The sequence below is a fragment of the Phalacrocorax aristotelis genome, chromosome 8, assembly GCF_949628215.1.
Source record: "Phalacrocorax aristotelis chromosome 8, bGulAri2.1, whole genome shotgun sequence".
In the NCBI taxonomy this organism is placed as follows: domain Eukaryota; kingdom Metazoa; phylum Chordata; class Aves; order Suliformes; family Phalacrocoracidae; genus Phalacrocorax; species Phalacrocorax aristotelis.
In genome coordinates, this window is record NC_134283.1 from 41723145 (window position 1) to 41751056 (window position 27912).

General features: G+C 40.4%; 1 protein-coding gene across 1 annotated transcript in view; it reads right to left on the reverse strand.

Moving 5' to 3' along the window:
• Positions 1–27912, reverse strand: part of SPOCK1 (SPARC (osteonectin), cwcv and kazal like domains proteoglycan 1) — a 336826-nt gene that overhangs the window by 221111 nt on the left and 87803 nt on the right. Inside the window, exon 3 of the mRNA XM_075102866.1 lies at positions 1357–1402. Coding sequence (XP_074958967.1) covers positions 1357–1402 — 46 coding nt within the window. The remainder of the gene's footprint in view (positions 1–1356; positions 1403–27912) is intronic.

The window sequence follows — 27912 nt, forward strand, 5'->3', positions numbered from 1 at the left end:
TTTACAGCTGTAATATCCTCGCCTCCTATGTGTTCTCAAGCAGGAGTTATATGAGCTTCACTGAACATTACAAACAGGAAAAATGAGCAACTGTCAAAAGGCAAACAGAGAACCGAACCGACCTGCGCTTTACATTGTGTGTTGTTACCCTCCACAAACCAAACAGCTGATAACTGGTTCTACCAAATCAAAAGAATCTGTGCAAAATGTCATTTGTAACATTTGTCCTGAAAAATCCCCCAACCCATTCTAGAAAGCTTTAAGAAATAATGAAACGTAAGACCCAAATGGTTTCATACTACACTTTCTGAGGGTGCTCCGGGATGGAGTGTTATAGGATCTCAGTGTCAGAGTGACAAATGTAACAAACAGCCAAGTTGAAATACAATATTCTGATTTTAAGGACAAAATTATGGCATGTTATCAGCTTGCACTACTTTTGTATCTGTTTTTCAGGGGACACCCTGCCGAGGTTTCTTTGCATACAGTGTTTTTTACTGATGAGACATTAACTATCAAATACAACCCACGACACCCGGCATCATCAGGGCTACTAGTGTTTCCAGCGATGTTCGCCCATGTTATTTAGAATGAATGTCTCTTACCATCCCATCTGAAAAGTTTGTTGCTAGCCAGGAACACCAGGCAGAGAATGCTTGATGTGGAGTTGCTATCTGAGATCTCTTTTAAATTGTCAATTCAAAGTTCTTTTTCCTGGCATGGCTGTTGTTCCTGGTGCTATCCTGGACATAGCAATTAGAATATCTTTATTGTTTCCTTCCTATCCTTTGGTGGCTGGCCTGGAAATTGTTGAATTACTGCCATAACTTAACAACTCACCAAGACAAACTGCAAATTGTCATTTACAGAATCTGTATCTGAGTCAGCAGCACACACACAACACACATTTATTTTGAAAACCTGCCCTGAAAATTCATACATCACAGCTGGCTTCAAAGAACTGGCCCTTTAAGTGTCAGGAAATGCAGTAATTACATTTATGACATTGAGTTAGCAAAGTTTTTAACATGAAAGAAAATGTGCATCAGGATACCTGTTTTATATTGCATGTTAGACCGAGCTTCATGGTTACACAGAGCCTTTCCAAGCATATATATCATCACTGAATAGAAACTGGAATGGATGGGGATTAAAAAATGTGGCTGAAAAACAGAGAGATGAGTCAAACCCTTATACATAAACCACCTCAAGCTGTGACTCAATTGGGAATAAGATGTAAGCACGAATATAGCTGCTCTTCACTCATGTATGGGACTGACGGAGGAAGAAAGACATGAAGTATACGGGGACAGCAGAAAATAGCAAACACAACCACAAAACGTGTACTAACTTTACCTTGATCAAAAGGCTTGTTTGGATTCCAGTTTCTGAAATAATCATCCTAAATGGGGAGAGAAAAAAAGGAAACTCAGAAAAAAATATAATCAGTCTTTTCAGTACGATTTTATAGAACTACAAATAAATCAACTCATCTTTTGATCCTAACATATTTAGCCCAAATGAGATAAGATTATCAACAGGTTGTGCCCCAAAAGGTAGTAAATGAAGGTTAGAAAATAAAGAATAAAAAATTCCTTGGATTCAGCACCTTGTATTTTTCTTCCAATTTTTTTTTCAAAGTATGCCCATTAGTAAATAATTTCTAATAACTGTATTATTTCAGTCTACAATTTTTGATAACAAAAATAAGAGAATATTGTTCCGATAATGATCCACACCATCCTGGTGTGGTGAAAGGTCAGCAAAGTAAATTGCAAAATACTTACATTCATTTGGATATACGTAAATCACACCACTGTGAATATACAGAAATACAGCAATAATACCGTAAACATTATAGTTAAAGTACAAAAACATCCAGGAGCACTTGCAGAGAGTACTTTTGTCACTGTTAACACTATTAAATTTTAAAACTCTTCTTAAATCTGATGTAAAGCTATTATTCTGCTGTGAATCTTGTGGTTCTCTCACGTAATTCTGACTGGACTCTAAACCGGAGAAGGTGGGAGCTGTCAGGGTGCCGGACCAAATATCGCACTGTTGCAATCGAGTCTGCAGAAAGAACGGAAAACTCTTCTGTGTGTAGGACCAATCTGTATTCCATGTGCTCTGCAAATATTTACCCGAAGGCCAAGTTGCCCCCACCTCAGAGTGCCACCAACCCTAAGCCTGAGGAACTGGGATTCAAGCCCAACTGTCGCATTTGGTTCCAGCATATTCTGTATATCTCACTTGTGGCCTCTTTGAGAGGAAGCGATAACAACAGGATAATGTATTTGCAGAGAGGAAGCACAGAAGATTTCTATAACACGGTGATATTTTTCTGCATAGCAATCGTTATTTCTTTTTAACATATCTGGTATCCTACGTTCATTTCTTGAGGGCTGCCACTGAAGAGATGTCTTTATCAAGCTGTCCAGAATGACACCAGGATTTCTTTTTCCTGCCAGGAGGGTAACTGAGAACCCATCAGTGTGATTAAGACACCTAAATTGTTTCTTCCATAGGGCTTTGCTTACCCGTACACTGAATTTCACATGCTCTCATGCTATCCAATCGCCCTAACTTGGAACATTTTGGAGACTTGAAAGCCAGCATGTCTTGCTTTCTGGGCCCAGAACAGCCCATGGGGCCGTTCCAGGAGGAGGGGGACTCCCCATGCCCTCACTGAACACCAGGAGATGCACCTTATGGTAGCACAATCCTTCCAGAATGCTATGGCCAGCAGGAGAAGCAGAAAATACTAATGGCTTACAGCGTGGACAACTGTGGACTGCTATCCTGCCCTTCCCTGCCCGCTCTGGGGGCAGGCAAGGACCGGCAAATGCTCTCCGTAATGAGGGGGCTGGATGTAATTCTGCGTGACTATCAGGACGAAATGTAGTTTCTTTCTCCAAGTACCTTCATGCTCTATGTCTGTACTGACTTCGTGGACACTGACAATGTTCCACAATAACAACAAAGATTATTATTGATAATTTATTTCGGATACATCAAATGTCTCTACACTTTTTCTTCAGAAGTACAGGGTTTGGCACCAGAAATAGAATCACAGACTTGCCTTTGAATTCCACAGCTTTGTTAATACAAAACCCCCTCATTGTTATACAACGCTTTGTAATTGATGATGATGTACTGCTAAATCAGTACCAAGCATTAATCACTTTTCAGAATGTGTTGGGTTTTAAGCTTTTTGAGCAGAATAATTTTCTTCCAGCAATAAAATATTCTTTTTTTGCCTGCTTACATTTTTTTCCTAGGTGTTGCTTTGCTGCTGGGTTTTCAGCATCAGAAACTGTTGAATAATTCAAATCCCAAGAAAGAATTCTTATGCTCTTGGCATATGGAACCGGTTTTGAAATAAGGATTGGAACGGGAGTTTATCTCAATTTCAGTGTCAAAGGAATATTTTACAGAAAAATGCACCTTCCTCACAAAAAAACCCTACAAAACACCCATCTCTTCTGTAAACCTATTCCTTCTCTTCTCCTTTATACAGAGCTGTTTAGTATTCCTTTTTGAAAATTGAAACTATATTTATTTTAGAATATGCCTGAAACAACAATATGATAACAGGAAAATACACAAGAAAAAATATGGAAAAAAAACCCTAAAAAGTAGAACAGAGAAAACCTTTGAGATGTTCCATATATAAAACTCATTATTATTTATAGGAGTAAATAATGACTATCAGACATTAGAGCAATACGGTCAATAGCAGTTCAAAATAACTTATGCCAGTCAGACAACAGAAAATACAGCTCTGGAGTTTCACTCCAGCATTGATACCAGCACGAACTGTAACTGAATGGTTATGGCACTGTGAAGGTGAAATTCACCCTGTAGGTATGGCTGAGCAGAAAATCTATGTCTCATTTAAATACCACCCAAAGCTCTGACTTGAAAATCGGACAGGGCTTTGTGCTAGTACTCTGCAAGGTGCTGAAAGTTATACATTAACCTGAAATGACATCTGTTAGGAGGAGCAGCTCTTAACGTCTCCGAATGGGCACCATCTTATCAGTGAAACTTCCTCCAGCAGAAAAGCAGCATGATGATACAGCAATATACAGGGCCTAAACATGACACTGATTTCCAGGTGTATGTCATTCGAAAGAAATATATATAATGTCTGATCAGCTTGATTAGAGAGATTTAACATTCCCATTCAATAAAACACCTTCCTGACAATAATGAGCGCACAGAAATCTATGCGTTTCTGAGCTTTCTACTAGGACAGATACGAATGTGCTCAAGATACCTTATGCCTGCTGTAACATATGAAACTACTAGGTCATTTTAATATTAACGTGTTAATAAATCAATGTTAACACATTAATAATTAACATGTATCAATACATTCCGTTCATAACAATATTAAAAGTTGATGAAAAGAGTTTAAAGTATAATATGAATTAGGCTATGTTGTAAATACTTTTATTCACTCTATGGACATTTACAAGTTAAAAGTGAAAAACCTACCTCAACTTCCTGAATACGTAAGCATTACAAATGAGAAAAGAAAAAAGAATGAAATAAAACAATATAAAAATATGTTAACATTCATCAATATTATCCTCGGCGGCCTTTCAAATGTGAAATCACTTATCTCAGATGACCTTCACCTCCAAATGAAATAATTTTCTCTCTCCCTTTTCTGACCTTTCCACCTTTGCTGTCATGGCCCAGTTTTCACCCGCTGCGCTTTAGCCAAGTGCCATTCTCTTAGCACGTTTCTCTCTCGTAGAGCACCAAAAAAAGGCACTTTCATTTCCTTTTGGCTGACAAAAACACCAGAAAGTGTTCTTCCACATACTCATCTGTTACATACCTGATATATGAGAGAATTAGGTTTTTTCCTCCCTTGCTGACTTTAAAGACTGTTTATTTGATGGACTTTGAAGGGAAGGCAAAAGCAAGCATGGATCCACTTCAGTACAACAGGTGACAGCAACTGAGAAATATTTTTGATGAACAAATATTCAAAAATATCTTTCTCCTTGCATAAAGTTCACACTTAGAAGTGTTTGCCTATGGTTCAGTAGCTGCATATGACTAAGTCAATCTTTTAATTTACTGAAGGGACTCTGCACACCAAAAATCATGCATGAAAAGAGGAGAACTGATACCGCAAACCAAGACTGGATCTGACTCCCTTAGCTCAACTCAGCGTTGTATAAATGTGATGTATTGGCTTGGCCTCTGCACACAGCCAGGAACAAACGTGAGCCCCAAACTCTAGAAGTTGCCTGTCCCTCTGACAGAGCTCAAACACACTGAAGGGAATGGTACGGAGCTTTACTGCAAGTCCCGTGACTCCAGGTCCCTGATGGACTCAGAGTCTCACAACACAAGTAAATACTCAGCTGCCACTTCCAGGGAAAGAAATCTGACTTGTGCCAAACTGACCCCAACCCAATTCTTGAGAAAATCTTGAGCTCTGTCCTGACTGGGTGCAGGATGAGGCCTTTGGCAAGACTCCTTTCCTTGTAAAGTCTACTGCCCGCCTAGGACAGCCATCCCCCTGGGACAGCAAGGCAGGCAACGCGAGACGGTCCCTCACACAGGGAGCGGCTCACTTCTGACATCCCCTGACCCAACGCAATTGCAAGACTCAGGACAGGAGCTGTCTTCTAAGTTCTGTATCTGTTTGTCAGTTCACATCATGGAACCCTACTTCCAGATTCTAGCCTCAGGAAATTTAACTGAGAAATAAATTCTGATCATAACAAATGAAAAAAATTTTAGAAAAGCAAATATAAATTGCTAGACCTGGGTCTCAGTTCTTTATCGCATTCTTATTATTTTGATTTGAGCAATCAAAAGATGAGATTAAACTCGGTTTGAAGTGATTTAAATCCATTTTGCCATATCATGCATAATAAATTATTGTTTCCTAACAGCAGCAAAATATTCTTTTATCATTCAATACATAGGTGTCAAATCCAGCCAACTTAGATTGATATGCCATCAACAAAATCAATCAAGAGAATAATCATATGTTAAACTAAGTATGCAAAGGGCATATTAAAAAGCCCTAGTTTAGAAGCTCACAGAAGCTTTCTTACTTTCGTACAGGCAGAACTATCAAAAATCTCATTCATCAGAATCCAAAGACTCATCAGAATTCATAGACTGGATTCTGATGACTGCAAAAATCAAACCCTGATTTGAACTAGACCTGGGTCTGACAATTTTCTGTCCATCACATCAGAGAAGTCAGAAATTGACTCTAAGACCAGCACATCAATATGGGACTGCTCTTCTGCCCTGTTACCCTCCATATCACTATAATAACAATAGACTTAAAAACTTAAATTAATGGTAAAACCAAACAGGTTTACTCTCTTTCCCTCACCAAATAAGAAAGTAAACAACAGCTTCTTCTTCTCCTAAAGTTTAAGTACTTCAGTTCTTCCCACCAAACCCACTATTCCCAGTATTGTCACTTTTTGGTTTAGTTATTACCTAAGACGTGATATTTCAGAAGAGTTATTGAAGCATGGTTAATTTAACACACAGGCACTATCTATACTTTATTTACTTGTCAAAAAGGAGCTCTTGCAAGATGCTCTTGTTTATAAATAGAACCAAACATTAGCTAAATGGGTGCATAAATATTTATATTTAGTTGCATTAATCAAGCTTAAAAGTTATTTGTATGAATCAAGAGAAATGAGATACTGACTGAAAAAACTCCACAGAAACGCCCCCTTATTTTGCCCCTTTGAGAAGGAGCTCCAGCTCCGTTCAGTCTCCTCGGCCAAGGCCTGGGAAGATCACACTGACCTGGACAAGCCCGCACGTTACGCAGCCATCACGAAACCCTCATCACACATCCTTCCTGAGGAAACTCATATACAAAGGGCATAACCCTAAGGGCTGCCAGATAACCTTTTGGAGGTAATCTTCATTCCCAGCTCCTCCCAGCCAACAAGAGCTTAAATTTCTAAATATCTCCAGGAGGGACGTTTATTAACACTGCTTTGCAGCCTGCTTAGTATTTTCCCCTTCCATCCTCAATCTATGATTAAACCTTTTACCCTCATAAAGACCAGCTGGGAAAAGTGGTAATTACCAGCTCATTGCTTTTTTAAAATTAGCTCCAGAAAGATGCAGCTGCATTTTCTGCCTCTCTACCTTGCAGTGCAGAAGATCATTCCAACACCGAGCAGTGTGAAAGCACCAGCTGCTGCTTGCTAAAGTCAATCTAGCCTGTATCATAAATATCTCCCCAAGGCCTATTGCCTGTTTTAAGCAAATAGTTTGTGTCAGCAAATTACACGTTATTTATTTATTTTTCTAAGAGGAAGAGAAAATACTTTGCCCACTGAATACTTCAGTGAGTAAAAGTTTCCCAATAGTAGCTAGTGCCCAAAGTCTGCATTAGTGTCAAGAGCCGACTCCAAATTCCTAAGCACATTAGGACACCTCTAACCACCTCTGAGCTCTCTCTCCCCTGGGAATCAGAGAATATGCATCCAAACGTGATGCTTTTGCTTAGTGAATTAGCAGTGCTTGTGCTGTGGCTATTCCGTTTTAAATTTGGTAGGGGAAACCTTTGAGATGTTTAGTGATTCATTTCCCAGAATGGCCAGGAGTGTAGGGGTTTACTTAAAGAGCTAGCAACATTAAGTGCTGGAACAGAACGAAACCCCTCCAGACTGAAGCAGTACCACATGTAATGAAAGGTCTGATGATGTCAGGACCTGCCTAGGACACTGTAGCTAAGTCATTAATAAAAACATAATGAAATGTGTTAGTGGAATGAAAGCAAGGCTGGTACAAAGGGTTCACAATGGACTCATATATAATGCTAAATACATTAATCCCTGTTTATTAATAACAGTATAAAATACATAAATACATACCCAAGTAAGTCCCCCGATACACATGGCACAGGAAAGATCCTTGACCATGTATTACAATCCCCATCTCCCATAAGACTCAAATTGCCAGCATGGGTACTTTTCCTTTAGCTACCACTAATGCGCAAAAGAATGTCTTCTCCTTAATGTGGCCCATTCTCTTCTTATTTTCATAAACTGAAAGTTTTTTTGGTTAGTTGTTGGGGCTTTTTGTGGTGTATTAGGAAGTAAGATTTGCCACTCCTGTTATACTGGGGTTTCCATAGGCAATACTAAGAAAGTGGCAGGCAAAGCTTTCAGCATAAGCTTTCTTTGACCACTCTCACAACAATTCACTGGGGTGGCAAAAATTTCAGAAATTAAATAAGAAAAAGTTGAAAAATAATTGAAAAATAACTTGCCACTGAGTCCATGTCAGCCAGAATAAGAATTCTCATTCTTTAGAACTCAATCATAGGCCTTTTAAACAGAAATCTTCCAGCTGCTCTATCAAGTGTTTTGTGTTTTGGTTTTTGTTGTTGTTTTTTTTTTTAAAGACAAATATAGTAAGAATTAAAAAAATTTCTTAAAAAAACCCAAACCACTCTTTGTTTCTGTGTAAGAATGAAGCCAGAGGCTATGTCTACAATGACGAGGGCAAACAGATGCTCATTTACTCTGCTTGTGCTTCAAGCAGGATGAACGAGGGCCAGCTGTGAGCCAGAAGCAATATAGCTGCTTTAGCACAGCACTGTGCCAGCATCCACAGCTGATATATTTGGGTGGCTGGAACAATCACACAACTGTCTACTCCAGCTTGTGCTGAAGTACTGAAAACTGGGAAAAAAACCCCTTGGTTTGATTATTCTTTCCTGGCCCTTTTAGTAGACTAACGTTAGAAATACATTATCACTTCTGCCTGAACTCTTCCTCTCATTAGCGTGTGCTAAAAAGCCCCTTATCCCTGCCTAGAGTTAAATAATTCTTGCTAACTTTACTCTCCTCAAGTTTTCCACGCTTTAGTATGCCCCTCCAGCCACAGCAGGTTATGCTGCGAGCTGTAAAGCTCTCATGAGCCCCAAAAGGTAACACTCAGGAGTCTCCCAAGGTATGGGCTCACCGACCCTTGCGGCGGTGGATGTGCTGTGCCGTCACAGATGCTGCGACTCCCAAGACCAGATTGAAAACCAGAACGTTCCTTGGTTGCTTCTGTTGTAAATTAACAACACCCCCACTAGCTCCAGTGCCTCAGCCACACACAACTGTCCTAGGGGCACCGCAGAATCACGTTCAATGCATTTGTACCTCCAGTCACGAGTTCCCCTTCTGTGACCTCTGCCATGTGCCTCCACTGTGGCTATCAGAGAGGTGGCAAGGGGAGGGAGGAATTAGGGGGGAGGGAGGAATTAGGGGGGAGGGAGGAATTAGGGGGGAGGGAAGACAGGCAGTGGAATACTTCCAGCAAGGCCTGAGGATGAGAAGTGCTGTAGTGATGATTTACCACCTCAGCTGGAACAACTTCCTCAGGCAATCAGGTCCTGGGGCAATTTGCAAGGAAACTCAATAGTCACTGACCACTAAATAAATGTGTACGGTCCCACTCTCTCCAGCATTTGGCCCCAGACACTTGAGAGCTTCCAATTTCTCCAGTTATTCTCCGATCACACTCCAATGCCTGCAGCATGTTTCTGCAAACCTGTACTTAACCAGGACTCCCCATCCATCTCCCACAACAAACATGGTTGATGCAGCTTCTGAACTTCAGTCAGGGTTCCCGGTACTAGCCAGTAAATTTAATTCAAAATCACTTACTCAGAAACAGCCCTGTGCGGGAGGGAAGGTGTAGGTGGCTCACAGGAGGCGAGTAAAAGAGGGTGGCACCAGAATTCTGGAACAAGGAGGACAGAAGCTCCACAGGGTGCAAATGATGGCAGCAGCTGTTTGGGGGCTCATTACCAGGGAGCCAAGCCCAAGCAGGGTGCTACAGGGTAGCAAAGCCAAGTGCCCTCATGGGAGGCCAGGAACAAACATATTTCCGTAAAATAAGCTTGAGAGGTCCCTCTGATAAAGCGGTACTTGGCACTTGTACTATCTGTGGTGGAATTTATATAACCCAGTCAGAAAACAAGCCTGCCACGGAAAATTGAGTGACGCTGTTTTCAGAGGACTGGGAAAATACAGACCAACGGGGTTTTTACTTCTTAGCTAGAAAATACACGCGCCCTCTTCCCTATGAGCTTTGCGCTGGTCCTTGGTTTGACCGTGACGAACTCCCTCAGTTGCGCAGCAGCTTCGGCACAGAGCACACGCAGAGGCAGCCCTGGCGTCGTTGACTGTCACGTCACAAACCGAGCAGCACCTCGTCAGACAGGAAGCAAGAAGCAGAGCCAGAGATTACAGAGATCTGTTCCCCCTCCTTCCAGGTGGAATTCCTCAAGGCAGCATTATTTCTGGTCTCTGAACTAACACGACGCATGAATTAGCAACCGGGTAGACGGGCTAACTCACCGCCTCTAGTGATCCTTACAAGGTTCCAGCTAATGCACAAAAATAACATGAGCACCCGCTGTGTGAGCTGGAGATCCACAAGTTGTGAACCTGGCCTAGTGTTGTTTTCTCACATGATCATTTGCTTGTTTTCCACTTATCAAAACCATGGTGCCTCTATCTAGGATTATTACTGTGAGCATTGGTGAAGAATGGCCACCTGCAGGTTCTCCCTATACAGAGGATAGAATTTTTAATAAATTATATTCTCAAGAGGTGTAGTATTTAAAACATACCTTGAAAGGAGAGCTACTAAACTCCTTCCACACCTTAATTTTCATTCAAAGACTCAAATTACATGCTTAGAAAGCAATTGTTTTCAGGGAGCCTGAAAGCCAAACACATTAGGCTTGAAGGCTGTAAAGCCATTGGCAACATTACTTCACTCTCAGCATCCTTGTTGCTCTGAGAGTACGTTTACAGTAGTTGTTTGTGACAGATTCACTGGCCCTGTTTAGCTGAACGTTGTATCTGGAGAAAAACATCCACATAAAAGAATCCTAATGCTACCACTGCTTTCACATATGAGAAGTGCTTTACAGTGAATAACAACCCGCATAATGTTAAATACATAGAGTTATTTCTTGTATTTTTTTTTTCACAAGTCGTCTTCAGAAATCTGTTTTGAGTCATGATTTTTTAAAAAAATTTACCATTCTGGGAATAATCTCATTACGAGACAAAGAGACAATTCTCCTAATATCAAAGTTATAGAATAAAAGTTATGAACAAAATAATACTGATATTCCACTTAGATATACAAATCCCTGTTAAAACGTACAAGGGAACAAACAGCAGTTGAATAAAAGCAACTTATCTAACTTTGATATTTAGTGACACAATTTTCTGAGATCTATAGAGACAGTTAAACTAGTTCCTAAGTCTTTAAAATTACTTCTTTAAATGCATAACTAATGACTGGAAAGAGACTGTAAAAATTATATTGAATTATGAGCAATGAACTGGGAGCACACATGCAGTTGTTTGTATTTCATTTGTAGCTTCAAGGGAAATCTACATCCAAGTATTACCAGAGAAAAACCTGTGAAAAAGATGAAATCAAACTAGCCATGCTGCTGTTGAAAAGGACAACTTTGCAGCCCTTTAGCCAGTTTTAGCCAGTATTTGGTATTTCTTAGAACAGCATCAGGAAAAAGCAGTCATGGTCAGCTGGTCTATGCAATAGCCAGTTGCTGGCCGTGGGAGACAGTTGTACGCATCCTCAGATCAGAAACCCTGTGAGCTATTACAGATGTGTGGTTTCCATTCCAGTTTATAATATCATTTTGTTAATGGTCTCTGGCATTTTATTCATTCTAAAAGAAAGAACTCAACATCAAAAATCATTACGCAAAACTGACAGCAAGCTTAATGGAAACCAGAGAGCTAAATACCTGCAGGGGTTGCTGTGAACAGCAGTTCCGTCCTCCCTCAAGAAAGTGCTCCTCACCTTGTTTATCACCAATGACTTGAACAGAGAGTAGGTTATTTTAAATACTTTGATCAGCTTATAAAAGTTATCATGTGATGAGGTTTTCCGTAATAGTTGGGCTGGTTCATTCAAGTAAAGTCCCTCATGACTCTGTTTTGTGACAGGCTTGTGTTCTCTCTACTCATTTCCTGGAAAATCACAGGAGGTGCATGAACGTAACACTTTACTGATGGTACCTCATTAACCTATTCAACTGATGAAATTAGACAGATTACTTTGAATATTAAGAAACTAATTTCTTGTGCCAGCTATAAAGTAACAATAACAAAAAGCTACCTTTCCTAAATAATTGCTCCTTGCCATCAGGCTGAAGCAACAGTATTTTGGAGAGAAAGAGTTTTTGTTGGCCTGGTATTTCAAGAGATTTAGCTCAAATAATCAATTAAAAAAAAAAACAAAAACAACAAAAAAAACCAGTAAGATAAAAAGACCAAAGAAACAAAACATTCTGGTTCAGGCAAAGGATAGCTAAACGCCAGTAATGGCTCCAGTGGGATTTAAATGCCAAGGCTGTACGCGTCCGCAGTACAAAGATTTCCATACGCATTGTTCCGATTTTATTTTAGCGGAAGCACCTGGGTGCCCAATTTGTGCATAATTTTTCCTTAAAAAGTTCACGGACCACTGTCCAAAGGCAGCTTCAGATCCATGCTGAACATTTTAAGCCACAAAAGTCAAACTAGAGCTCCCTTTGCATTAGCAATGAAAGAATTGATCTAACAGCTGAATTTGCACACCTGTATTTGCTAGCAAGAATCCAAACCAAAGGCAACACCATTATTATTGGATAAGGATTTTACGCCATTTGACCACTGCAACCATCTTAGCATCTTCCCCTCAAGGAGGGAGATGGTGACCCCTCATCCTCTATACACCAGGCCCAGAACTACTCACCCCAAAACTTCCGTCGCAGATACTACATCATTAAATCGGTTACAAGTCGCTAGGCTAACAAACACCCTTATGCCAGCTACGCTCAGACCATTTTCCATTCTGCTTCAGATTCATGGCAAATGAGTGAGCAGAAAGATTCAAACGTAGATACACTGGTGTCACGTGCCTTCAGAAACTTTGAACATTTTATTTGTGCTTTCATTGGCTCTTGATTCATCATTTAAAATTCTTAATAGTCTACACAGGGAACTGCACACAACAGACGCTTCAGCAACAATATTCGGGGTGGACATATTTAATTACTGACGCATGTTCAGAGCTGCTCAGAAAAGGCTAAATTAAAAAAATATTAAATCAATAGTATTAAGCTTCCACAGCTGTGATTATGATGATAAAGCAACATTCAAGCCAAGTTCTTCTGACCAAATTGAGAAAACTAAGTGACCTTTCATGTTTTACAGTAGCATGCTTCGTGGATCACGGGGAGACATCTGAAAGAGTCTCCTGTAGGGAGATATAATGCACTCTTGAACCTGCCAGAAGAGGCGCCTCTGTGCATCAGTGATAAAAGGTCAGTATGTAGCGTGGCACGGCACGGAACGAACAATGGCATGAGAAAGTAAGATGTAGCAAAACTTTATTTTACAATCGCAGGAACCTTCTAACCAAGCAGCCATGGCTCAAGAGAATATATAGCTTCCAGAGCTCAAAAAGGCATTTTTGAACTGTTCTGCTGTAAACAGAAGTATGTTCCTGATCTCTAGACGTTACAGTTGCTCAATGTTAAAGGTATTAAATCATGAAACAGGTCAGAAGCAAACTAAAATGACATTTTAATAAAGAATGGAACCTGAAAAAAAAGCATTCAGAGACATCTGAAGGTCATAAAGACTTTTTAAGGCACAAGAGAACATTTGAATTTTGATCAGCTGTAATTTTACACCTGAGGTATAGTACAACTAGTTATTTAATTCCAACAACTGAGAAAATAGTTCAAACACGCAGTGTGACCAATCTCCAAACCTTAGAGATGTAAAATCAGAATATACGACTTGGAGAGCAGCTGCATCTGCAGAATATAAAACTAAGTAAATGTGCCGAGGATCTCCAGAAACACACTCTAACTGAACCCTCCCGCCAACACTGACACACATACAACACTTTTGTTATGAATTGCACACATCTGTTAAGACTACAGTGAGTAAACCTCAACATTAATCTCTTATTCTTAAACCATTCTTCTGTTTTCTGTTCAACACCAAACACATTTTAAATTAATCCTTTTCCTGGTTCCATGGACTGTACTAGGAAAAGGTTTGAGGCAGATGCTTTACAACTAATCTAGCCAGCTGCAGAAAACTAAAATAAAAATCTTCTTTTCTTTCTGTCTTTAGTGACCTAATTAATGAACATATGCCTTAAGTGTTCTTCATAGGCAATTTTTCGTGCTTCTAAGACAAAGCCTCGACCTTAATCATGAGCATCACAAGCAGTGGCAAACTCTGAGAACCTCCACCAAAATAATCTGGGTTATTTACAAAATATTAATGCCAATTCTTTAGTAAATATCAGTATTTTCACCCAAGCCAAGAGATGAGATTTAGAGTCACGCTTCTATTTCTTTCAATATATCTAAGACTGGGCTTAGAGAGGAGTCCATCCTAACAGATTTTAGCAAAAGGAATGAGACAGAAACCCACCCTCTATGAAAAGTGTCCTGAAATGGTTCAATCTCATCTTTATTAAACAATTGTTGTTGGGGACAGACAGAGATTTAGCATTTTCTTCACATCGCCCAAGCATCATCATTTTTAGCTGCCTTCTGCTTCCACTGAGCACAAAATTCCCTCCCATTGTGTCCTAAGAGGGTGGTTTCTTCAACTTCAGAAGTGGTTAGGAAAGCCAGTGGTGGCTTTTTCTCTTGATTGTATAAACCAGAATGACAGCAGGGTTTGGATGGTGTTGAGGAACTTACAGAAAACATTCTGAAACATCTCCCAAAGCAAGCACATCTTAAAAACATATCCACAAAAATACCCACAAGATTTAACATCCTAATATAGTGTCGTTACAATACTGCATGGAATTAAGTCACAGGTTTTAGTAAGGCAGACAAAACAGTTTTCACATTAAAACTAAAATGTCTGTTTGCAGGCCCTCTAAACCAGCTTTCATACATAAACATTACAAAATCCACAAGACAAACTTCATCTCACAAACACTATGAGATTGGTAATTTGTGTATGTCTGAGATTTTGGAGCAGCCCTTACTTATTTTTTAGGAGATCCAAGGGAGTTTGAACAGCTAATTAAAACACAGGGTTTCCTGCACTGAAACTACTTCTTAGTAGTTGTACGTTAAGGTCACTCCCATGGTTCACCCCGTTATTTAAGGAACAATTTGAAGAAGTGTTAAATTTGTTATAAGACGACCTTGAGATGTGAATTGTAATTATGTATTAACAGGGAAACACAAACCAGCAACTTTTACTGTTACTAAGAAACAAACAACTGGGGACTCGCCTGGTTCTAATTGAATTAAAGAAAGTCAGGAACGTGAGTGCTGCGCTGCAGTAACGTGCGTTTAGATTATTACCTCGCTTGGCATTGTCGTTTCTGAAACTGTATTTTGGCAGATTCCAGGAATGCTGTCAAGCCATTTGTCAGCTCAGTCAAACACAATATGAGCTGGTAGAATATTTCAACAGAGGTGAACTCATTTTCACAGAAGCATTTCGAGAAGTGTTTACGAGGGAAACTGCAACCTGAAATCAAGAGACAAGAATCCAGCCGAACGAAAAATACCCCAGAGAATTTTAATATTAGCTTGAGGACTGGAAAAATCTGCCCTATATGAGACTCTCCTAAATCTCCCGGTTTGTCTAGTCCTCAGAAAATTATGGTTAACCACACTGAGACGCTAAGGCTGCCACAGCTTTACAGTGGATGCTTAAAAGGCAACCGAGTCCTTAGTACCAGTGTGGAGGCTGCTTGCGCTTCCTTTCCTGTTAGAACCCTGCAGTCGGCTAGTAAAACAAAAATGATGGTTTAACGTGCTGCTTCTTACCAGTGGGCTGAGAACATCTGATGGCTGAAAAGCACTGTGTTACGCGACAGGGGAAGCACCGGACCCTTCATCAGCTGCAATTCGCACAAGCAGGTTTGCAGATGTATGTTACAGAAGGAAAGAACATATACAGCAAGCCTCCCACAGCACACAGTCTGACACCTCCATCAACAAGCAGCACGGGCCGGAGGAGTGGATTTGCAGAATGGAGTCATTCATGCTTTGCACCTGAAGGCCACACTTTGCTTCAGACCAGCTCCAGCCTGATCCCCCGAACTGATCTCTTGGTTATTAAGTACGGATATCTCAAAGCACATCTGTTTTCTCCTTTCATCAATAAGGAATCCATTTCACACGCTCTGCAAAGCGAACAGCAGCACATGGAGACGACTGGGAGACTTGCTTCCAAGGCATACTTTGATGCGAACTAAAATGCTAATGAAGAAATGCCCTGTGCTCACTGTACACTACTTTTAAGACCTTCGAGGACCAAAATAGATCCTGATTAAATACTGGATGATTAAGAGATCTCGATCATGTGAGCTGGACTGCTGCGGGCTGAGCAATATTACTAACTGAAGAGAAGGTGGTGGGAAAGTCTGACAGAGTGTGAGACGAATCCAGAAATTGAAGTATAACGCAAGAGGGCAAGCAGGGACCTCAGGAATCAGCTGCCAACAGACCACATTCTGGATTTTATAGTCATTCTTTTCCTTATAGCAGACCCTCCTCTGAGATTACATCTATAGTTCACCTCTGAGAATAATGGTAGATCCTGAAATCTGCTGCAAGGCATCATTATACATCTGTAACTACCCTTTCAAAAATCAAGTGTCATTAATCATGACAAGAGCCGGGAAGAGCTTGAAGAGAAGAGCTACAATGAGTCTCACATCTGCTCAGAAGGATGAATAAACATACACCCCTCAACAATCCCTGCATGATCCGGTACTGCTTTATTTGGCTGGGTTACACTCCGTATAATCCCCCTTCTCTAGATCTACAAACAGGCTACAAATATGGAGCCTTTCGTTTCTGAAAACCCCACACTAAGTCAACATACTTAGACATCTCAAATAACCATATTCAATATTCTGTGTGATTCTTTGCCTCTATAAGGTGCAACCAGGTGCTTTCCTGGTTACTATATCTGTGCAATTATGTTTTCAACTGCAAACTATGTTTTTGCCTTCATTCAAAACTGCCTCCACTTACTGGTTTACAGCTTATTGTATGTAGTCCTGCACAGTTAATATAAAATTCCTGCATCAAAAAAATAATCAAAATCTCAAAATAAGGTGTAGAGGCAGAAAGTTATTAATCAGATTTTCATAATTCTCGATTTTAAGACCTTTAGCATCTTCTGAGTGCCTCTACAATTTTACATCTTTTCTCCTGAAGGTTTGTATTAACATTAAAGAGAACTGCACAATTACCTGTATATCTTTGATTTCTTTCTGCAAGGTTCAGTGGTTCGACATTTCACAAACACTGTAAGGATTTCTCTGTGATTGCTGACAACTCCAGCAGCAGAATGAGTGTTTACTGAAGACTGTTAGCAGTTGGTTTTGTTCTGTGCTTATTGCTTCAACTTTAGTATGCAGCTCCCTGAAGATTTCTCATTACCTATGTTTCCTCACCTTGGCTCAGATTTTCTTGGTTTCGCATTCAGTCAGGTTAAAAGAACCTTTGGTGTCTGTGATCTGTTAAATTTCTCTCAACTTCATACTGGTTTTCAGCCACCCACATTAAATTTTTTAATAAAAGACAGTTTACAGTTACTCTCTTCTCTCTCTTTCCTTTTTTCATCTAAATATCTATAAATTGATCTTCAGGATGTGCAGCCAATTCTTTTATTTCCTCTTATTATGACCTTAGCCTGGCCTTGTGGCTTTCTGCAATTGGCATCTCCAATGCATTCTCATTTAGCACCTTTTGCAACATTTCTTCAACATGTTTTAGAAAAAGAACTCCTATTCTCCTTCTATTTCACTTCTGGCTGTCATCTAGATACCATGATTTTTCACTGTCTGTCCTGACACATTTGATGGATTCTCACTAGAGTTTCTGTCTCCTATATGTCCTTGATATCTTTAATTACCTATTTCTCTTTGTTTACTTTGCACTCACTAGGACAGATTATATTCTCAGCTGTATGAGTATAAACCAGTAGTACCTGAACTGAAATTAGCAGATTTGTGCAGATGTAGATGTGACAGAAATGAGAGCAGAATATGGACTAAAGAATTAATGCCTAATTTATTTCTATACAAATAACACGAAAATCATGGCTGTGAATTTACAATGATTCCTCCTAAGCTTAATCATGACAGATTGCTTTCTGAATATATCTGTTATCTGCAGCTACAGCACTGGCAAAAACACTGGTTCATGATTTGCTGATGGTCTAGAGGAAAAACAAAGAACGTTACATATCTATTGTGTATCTGTCAATAAAAGAAAAGTTTGAAGGGATTTCCTGAAAATTTAATTTATTATTGAGGGGGTACTCACAGAATCTTGCCTTTCTTCACCATCCCGCCACTTCCAAATTCTTCACATATTTGTTGACATTCTGATGAGCACTGATTATTTATACCTATAGTACTCATCAGCTAGACGATGGATTGCCCTCTATCTACTTTATATTTCAAAACCAGAAAACGTTAGCTTTTAGAGAAATCCAAACCAGAATGTCGTTTATGTGTTTGAGGATTCAATCGTCCAGTAGTTCTGTGCAAACAGAGCTGAAGAATTTATCTTCAGAAACTTGGACAGTTGCTACAATGCGAACCTATGGACATACCTCAGCAACTTACTGCCAGTAAGCTCAGAACACAACTCCTCTCTCAGCTGACGGCAATTCCAGTGTTCCCACACTGGATATATCAGAATCTAGTTTCAGTTCATTCTAGCCAGGCAAAAACATTATATTTTTTTCATTCAATGGATTAAAATTTCCAGTTCACTAGGAAGAAATCCTCAGAGTGCTTCTAATCCATGATGACTTCCCATGTGTTATTTAAATTGTCATGTCTCTTCTTTTATGCTGAAGATTGCAAAACACCTTCGCTCCATTGCTACTTTTTTGGATTTACTTTACCGTTAGCTTGTTCATGACGACATACAGCAGTGGTGGTGAACTGCGATTTACCTGCATGAAGCAGCAGCCCCTGAATGCAGACACACTTCTCTTTGCAAACAGACAGACCGCACAAGGAGAGAGGCGTGACAGAGCACAGCCTCTGCAGCTGTGCCAATGCCCTAAGACACCTTTGGCAGCAGTGGGTGGCAAAGCAGTTGTGACAGGAGGCTGAGCATCAATTCATCAGTGAACTGCATGAGGCTGGGAATAGGGTGTGGGGCAGGAGCAGATGAGTAGAGGTTTGAGTGTAAAATGCTACAGATAAAACCTGTGTGGGAGGGCAAAAGTTTTTGGGGGTTAAAGGGCTGCTGAGGTGTGAAAAGCATCGGGGGATGCCTTAAGGCTGCAGGCAAAGAGCAGCAAGGATGTGGAGATACACACACGCCTGCTCCCAGGTCAGGTCTCCTGGACAGGTTGGGCTGGACTCTGCTGGCCCTAGGGGCAAGTGAAGTGGCAGCACTGGTAAAGCAATGAAGGAGAAAGGTCTCTGCTGATCTCTTAACCAAAATTTTTGGCCACATAGTTTTATGGACTGATCACACAGCTGCGATCTTGGAACTTATTTTTCTGTATATGGCACGGTAAACTTTGAAGGTAACTCTGAGACCGAGCTGCTACAGGTATTTCTCCAGCTCAGAAGATTGATAGCTAAAATATCGTTTTTATTAACACCATATATATTCACCTGGCTGTCACAGAGTATGCTTAGCTTTTCTGGAATGCATAGCAAAAAAGCCTGAGATGGAAGAGGGAGAGAACAGGGCTGGACGTACATGCAACACAAATATGCTTCCAAAGCAGGAATCACTCCATACTGGCTGCCCTATGTATCAACATTATTTATTTCAGCTCATCAGTCAATGTAAGGTAATTCCAGAAAGAATCTGAGGGGTGGTCTGGGGACCTCTCATCTCCTGGGGCAAATTCATATAAATCCATGAAACACCAAATTCGACTTAAAACAAATTTGTTCGTTTTTAAGTGTGACCGCCTCCTTTTTGTATGCTAAGCAAGCTCTTACCATTGTTTATTTACTACAATATTCTCTTTAGCAACTGGAGTGAAGTACCCACAGCAGCAGAGTGGCATGATGATTGATTCTACACTTGCAAGTGGTCTGGAAATGAAAAACCATAGGGCACTGTTATAGATTCAGTTGCTGTGATGTAAGGGAAGGCTGATTACATTAGGCACAGTCTGCAAATTTTTTAATTTTTGCCATAAGCAATTTTTGCCCCTAAACCACACAAGAACAACCAAAAAGTAGGGAAGTACATCTAGTTTCATTATTAAACCTCCAAGGGTTTTAATATGCATGTTTGCTGGGGGCAGTTACTCATATAATATGCCTCTGACTGCTTGATTCCCAAACAGCCTTCTGTTCCAGCGCATTTCCAAGCCTACACAAACACAGTCCAGCCCTCTTCGTCCCATCGCAGCGCTCCACCGGGATGGGCCTGATCAGCTGTTCCCCTGCTGCTGCAGTAAAATGCTGCAGAGCAGCTGATGGATATATACAGGGTGTGAATGAAGACAGTTTCTGCAGCCATCCATAAACTCAACTCATTTAAATTGCTAGCTGTCTGCTACCTGAGAGGAGCACTGGAAAAAGGGAAAGAAAAAGGCTCTTTCTTTTCATTTTTTAAAGATATTTGTTCAGCTTTATCATCTGGTATGGCAAAGTGAAGGAGTGGATCCTAACACAACCCTGAGTACCGAATCTGATAACAACTACGGCATATATTTCCCAACAAACAAAAATAATGTGACAGCACTGGGTTCCCTTTCCTCTGGAGCATACCCTCTTGATCAACAAACATCAGAGATCATTTTCTGATGTCGACTAACCTATCATAAGCATGAAAAGAGAATTTGTTTAAAATAAATAAACCAGGCAGAACACTGAATATATTGCGCTGCAGTATTCAAAAAGAAGCTAAATGTTCCTGTGGAATGGATTTGCTGAAATTCTGACAGCAAGATGAGGAGAGTAGAACAAACTTTGAAAGCATGTGAGTTAGGAGTCCTTCTACGAACTGGAAGTCTGACTGTGATGTGTGCACCATGAAGTGATGCAAAAACATTTCTTAGGCAGACATCTTTTCCTTTAGTATAAAGGGAAATAAAAAACCACCAAAACTCCCCAAAAAAACAACACCAAGAAAAAGGAATAAAATCCACACCCAAACCCTCCTCTCCCAAATGATACACCCAGCTTTTAATTTCTTCTTCTTTTTTTTAATTTAATTTAATTACATATCAAATACAGAGCCGTTCTCTCAATAACTTTAGTATTTTCTCACAGAAAGATACACGTGATGTAACAAAAGAGGGCTTCATTGGAGTCTGGTGCTACCTTCTTTTACTACATGTGCTGCTTTTGGCTGGGATAGAGTTAATTTTCTCCACAGTGTTTTGGATTTGTGCTGGAAACAGTGCTGATAACGCAGGGATGTTTTCGTTCCTGCTGAGCTGGGCTTGCACAGAGCCAAGGCCTTTTCTGCCCCTCACCCCACCCCACCAGCGAGGGGCTGGGGGGGCACAAGGGAGGGGACATGGCTGGGACACCTCACCCCAGCTGACCCCGGGATGTCCCACACCACATGGCATCATGCTCAGCACATAGAGCTGGGGGAGAAGGAGGGGAATGTTTGGAGAGACGGCATTTGTCTTCCCCAGTCACCATTAGGCGTGATGGAGCCCTGCTGTCCTGGGGATGGCTGAGCACCCGCCTGCCCACGGGAAGGAGGGAAGGAATTCCTTGGTTTCCTTTGCTTGCGTGTGCGGCTTTTGCTTTACCTGTTAAACTGTCTTTATTTCAACCCACTGATTTTATAACTTTTACTCTCCTGATTCTCTCCCGCATCCCACCGGAGGGGAGCAAGTGAGCGGCTGCGTGGGGCTGAGTCGCTGGCTGGGGGTAAACCACACACTTTGACTGTAAGAAATGCCAGTGAACAGATTGGAGCATTGATTCCCCCTCTTACACATACACACAGACAAGATAGACATCGAGATAGAAATGAGGTATTCTCGTACACAGGTTAGTCACAGACTAAGGCAGCTCTAATTAAAAAACTGGAAGCAGAAATGTGAAATATGCTACAATATGCCATAAATCTAGAAAGAGTGAAACGGGATGGAACGTTGTGGGGAAATACAGACACGTGTAGCTTTGTGCACTTCTGTGAAAGACAATGAAGACAGTTGCACTTGATCGCCTTGTTTTATTATTAAGAGTAGGCAGAAAAATCATTAATCTTTTAGGTTACAGAAGATTGAGAAATTTCTGCAATGTCAAAAGCAATGGATGAAGTAAAGAAATAACTTTTATTCTGAAGGAAAAGAAAAAGAGGGAGTAGCAATATCTTTCCTAAAGCACAGGAAACAAAAGCAAGTCAGGCAGTCATAATCTCTTTCCAAATAAAGTCAGAGGTGGACTTCAGCCGCTGTGACAACTGGAAGTAACATTCAAGATTCAAATGACAAGCAATGGAAAATCAGGGTAATTTCAATCAGATTTGGGAGCAATTTGATATAAGACAACTCAAACTCAAAAGCAGACACACCTTGAACCATATGGAAATGTCTTGAAAACCAGGGTATGATCTTGGGAAACAAAAAAGGTACAGCAGCTCTTTGAGCCACAATGCAAAGCCATAGGGTTGAAGCCAAAACACTGACTGCTCATTCAATGGAAGAAGGTAATTATCTTAATAGAAATAGACTCATAAATCATAAATCGTGGGCATTCTGGCTTGTCTTTTCTCTTTTTTTTTTTTTTTTTTTTGGTCCTGCATGAAGAAACTCCACTTCTGACCTGAGATCTCCAATCAAATTGCAATATAAACAAACAAACAAATACATAATGATACCAGAAAAGATGTAGAGTTCAGCTCCTCCTGTCAAAGGGTAATGCAGGAAATCAGCCTAAAGTATTATAACAGACTGCTGTGACTGTGAAGTCTATGAACGTATGAGTACTGAAAAAGCTGGCACATTTCCAATGCATAAAAAGGGAAAATTTGACCTTTTAAAGTTATTTTCAGAATTACTATCTGCCTCATGGAGGAACACAACAGTCCGTGACTTTAAAATACAGTTTTCCTTATTGTTATAAGGCCCTGTTACGACACTAATGTCTTGCATATTTTAAAAAAAGCAAGTAAAAGCAGTTGCCCTGCTAGTAAAAACTTGACTAAAAGATGATCACCTGTAATGCTAGACTTCAGTATTTTCAGTGTTAAACTGAGAATCTGTGTACCCTCTGTAGCCTCAACTTTTATAAAGAGATCCAGTTCCAGTTTAAGCATTTCACATGCCCAAGAAGCGACTGGATATCTACTAGTTAATTCCCACCATTTAAGAACATAATTGCTAGTCTGACTATGTTTAGTTTTGATTTCTAAGCATGAACAGTGACATTTTGGTGTCTTTTCACTAGCAAAAGGAATTAATTACGTTCCCTACAAATTTGAAAAAGCTGGCAAAATCGTCATCTGTCAGGATCTCACAGAACCCGAGGGACCCGCAGGCTAAAAATGCAGACTCAATCTTTTTCCCATGTAAACTTGGCTGCTTGGTATAATCATACATACATACCGAATGTGATAGGAATATTAACCAAAACAAATCCTCAGATCTCATCCATTATGAGGAAATAGCTACGCTTTGATGATATACTGTATATTATTGACGTTTATTTATAGTGTAGGTGCAGATCTTCAGCTACATACTAATAAAACAAGAATAGACTAGCAGATTACATCTCCCAAAGATCTACCTTTGATATATTTTGCATTTGTCTTAACTTTGTTATTTAAAACATTATGTTTAAGTGTTTGAATAAAACTAGGCATGTAAAATAGAGCATGTAAAAAAAAAAATCTATGTTTGAGGATGGTTTTTTTTTTTGAAAAATCCCGTGGATTTTCATCTCAAATCTTAACAATCCCTGAAAATCCAAGTCCTTCCCATCACCCCCTAACACGTATTGGTCAAGGAAAACGTCTTTCTTTTGTAGGAAATATCTGATAGAAACTAACAATCCTCCCTCACAATCTCACCGCTGAGCTCGGACACTTGCCCCGTGTTCAGTATTAGCTGATTCGACTGGCACAAAACTGTGACATATAGAGTGTATTTCAGAATGGACGGCACAATCAATACCGACATTGGCAGCCTCTCTTGAGCACAGACGTGAATACCCAGCACAGAAGCTCTGCAGATTTACTGCTTTGCTGTAGCCCGGCTGCTGACTGGGCTTGAACGTGAGAGAACGTGAGCTTTTCCAAATGGGTTCTCCAATCTCTTTGCAAGGGTTTTCAAGCTGAGTCTACTTCAGTCTTCCTTGTACTTGAGTTCTGTTATGCTTCACACACAGCTTTACTTTACTTCCAGACTTTCTCATCCCTGGTTCATTTGGGCGTGGGGAGCGGGATCTTTATGAAGAGAGAGGAAATCATGCACAAGAGGCAGCGACTGACATATACTTTAAACCACTCCAGCAAGCCTGCGCAACTAATGACCGCCTAGATAGCCTAACAGATCTCGGCTTGAGAAACAAGATATGGGTATTTTGTGAAAAGATCAGTCATTGTTTCTTCCAATATTTCCAAAAGCGCATTTCAGTTGTGGGTATCTATCAAACGAATTAAAGCCCTGACTGCGTACTACACCACTAATCCCTCAGGAAAACCCATCCAGCTGTTCTTATCAGAGTAACATACCTTACAGGTTTTGTGAGGAGGAAGAGCACATCCTCACAATAAGCTGTTGTTCATTCCCACATGACCTCACAGTACATTAACGTCCCCTATAGACAACCACTCTGTAGATTAAAATGAAAAAAAAAAAAACCAAAACCGCAACAGAAACTGAAGTCTCCATTTGATGTAGGACTGGCCCACAAGCGCAAGAACCCTTCCATTTCTCCCAGCACAGGATATATCCCAGGTAACTTCACTTCCCTGAAGCGAAGCATGTTTATTTAGAAGGGATAAGCTAGTTCTGCTTCAAAATCCAGGCTATCTAAGCAACTTCTTATAGAAAATGCGCCCAGGCATCAGAAGTGAGAGGTCATGAATTGAAGTGTGGAGAAAACAGAAAATAGTCTCTTCGTCCCAATCACCACCCATTTAATTCTCGTAATTTTCTCTTAATCGATAACATTGTGTTCTATACACCCAATGTAACGGATACCCGCAAAGGCCCTTCAGCTGCACTCCTGCTGCCTAGTTAACAATACAGGATAGTGACAACATCACCAGAAGTAGAAGTTGATCCATTCTGCTTAGATAATAGTTGGGTTTAGATCAAATACAAATTGCAGAGGTTTAGCCTTTCCATTATGTAATTTAATTGTCATCCTCTCCCTCCTTTACACAGAATAAAGATAAATGCCTTTTTGGTTTCTTGTTTTGTATCCTTCAGACAGACAAAGCATGGATGAACATATTAAACACTAGAGCTGTTGTGTCCTGGTGAGAGCGAGTGGATCATTTTCTTTGCTTCTTCTGACCTGCTATAGAAATCTATAGCACATTCATCATTTCTGAGCTCAATCCCAGTGTGAGGTGGGAGCAGAGTAATTTACTGCGTCTGCATTAGATTTTTCTTTCATCAGACTTTTATACAGCTCAGTGGAAGAAACTAATACCTATAAACTTAACAGGAATGTATTTCTGCTGAGGCTATGTTATTCTTACCCAAATGTAGAAATGAATAATTAAGTCTCTCTTAAATAAGCATCCATTGTATAATAAATCCTAAACTTATTCATGCCAGAAATTGAACTAATTAAATTAGGGATGTTTCTTCACTAATATACAACAGATATGTAAGCACCGAGACAGCACAGTGACGTTCATAATACAAACACCTACGCAGGTTAGCCAAAACAGACAAACAGACTCAGGGATATCATCAGTGGCAAAATGGATTAACCATGTGCTGTAACTTTCAGAATAAATCTTCCATCTTCTTTATTCATGATGCTCTGTACTTCTCAAAGCTGTACACTGAACAACAATGACTCTGTATTACAGTAAGAGCATTTCCTTTCTTCAGAGTTGCTGGAACCTTCTAAACCACATGGAACGGGTTTGAAGGCACTGCAAGACAGCGCTGCATTGGAGAGGGAATGGCAATACCTGCTTCCTTACTGGCAAGGGTGGGCCACGTTTTCACAGCTGCCTGAACCTGGCATGGGCTGAAAAAAAAACTCAGCCCCACCCTCTTTGTCATTATTTTTCCTACACCATGTCTCATCCCAAGCACTCACGCCAGTAGCTATGTGGTAACCTGGATCAGGAACCGCACTGATTAAAATTTTGGGTGGGATGTCTCTCTACCGCCTATCCCTATTCACTTTTCCCTCCCTCATCAGATCTCCTTTGGGAATGCCGAGAACAGCTGAAGCCCCCACAGTACTGAGCAGAGCAGCACCTAGCTACTCTAGGTACTTTCCAGGGCACAGAGGCTTCTCTGTAGTTTGCTACAGGGGCAGACCCCATAGGTGATCTCAGAGCCCTCTGCAAAACCACTGAGGAGGGGAAGGAGAGCCAAGAGAGAAATTCAGCTCCCCCTCCATCTAATAGGATCCAAATCACACCTCCTGCTTCTCAGGAAAACATCATATCCACTTGACTTGTGTCTGAAAGGAAGAGGAGCAGGAGGAAGTCTCCATCACTCTTGAGTTTAGTAACAGAAGAGTTACTAAACTCTTCATATTCTCTATCATTATGGGTAATGAGGCGGAGGTAGAAAGTTTTTTCTCTGCTTAAAACTATGTCTTGACTTATAATGGATAATCATTCACTATGATTTGAATGTAATAATTCACTATCATTTGAATGTGACCATTCTGATCACACAGAAAAATATATAACATAGCACCCAGCACAGAATTTCTGTGTACCTAAAGGGCCAAACTCATCAGTACAATCCACCTGTTCAAGTCTCACCAAGCATCTGTAAACAACAGTCATTGCCCTATTAACACAAGCAAAGAGCAGCTTTTTTTTTAATCGGGAACTGGCCAGATTAAGCAGAAGACACCAAGAAAAAGGACCCTTTATATTTCTCTGTGGATCTCCTCTACACATCATTAATTCACATGCTATCTGGAACATACGCATGTATTATTAGTTACTCTGCACATTCGAGTCTACACATGCCGTGGTGCTACAGAGAACGTACTGAAGTGAACATCCAGCCTCTGGATGACGTTAGTGAGCAGGGACCCTTGATCCTCACGTTGCTGCGTTTTGTGGGTAGGAAACTCTGACAGCGCTTGCATACATCCATTGTGGGATAGGGAGGTAAGAAATAAAGATGACAACTTCTCTAAGCAATACTTTTAAATGCCTCAGTCTGATTTCAAGTAATTTCTGACTCTGATATCTTCTTTTTCATGGAATTTTCAAGGCTGTTTGATTCAAATTATGCAAAAGCAAAAAAAAAACAACCTGCAAAACCAACAAATCCTTCAGGTAAAGCACCATGCTCAAGAATTTCCAGTGGAAGGCAGGTCAATGGCAGCCAACTTTTGTCACCCTACAGATCACACATTAAAAGATTGTAACACACTGTGCTGAGGTACATGTTAGCTTGTACCTCTCTATTAACAGTGGAAATGGTGTGCTTGAACGCCGTGGCACTGCATTAACCATGCAATAGGTCTGGCTAAAAATATAGCTGGGTCTGACGACTCATCACAATGATTGCAGTAGGGGGACCAACAAACACTAGAGGGAAGACCTCGAATGGAAGAAGGTGTGTGTCTCAGCCTGCTATACAAAACTAAACACAAAAGTAAACACTTTATGGGTTGAGAATGAGAATATCCCAAAGGTGGCTACATTTCAGCTGAGACCTTCTGAAGGCCTTAATAGAGAAG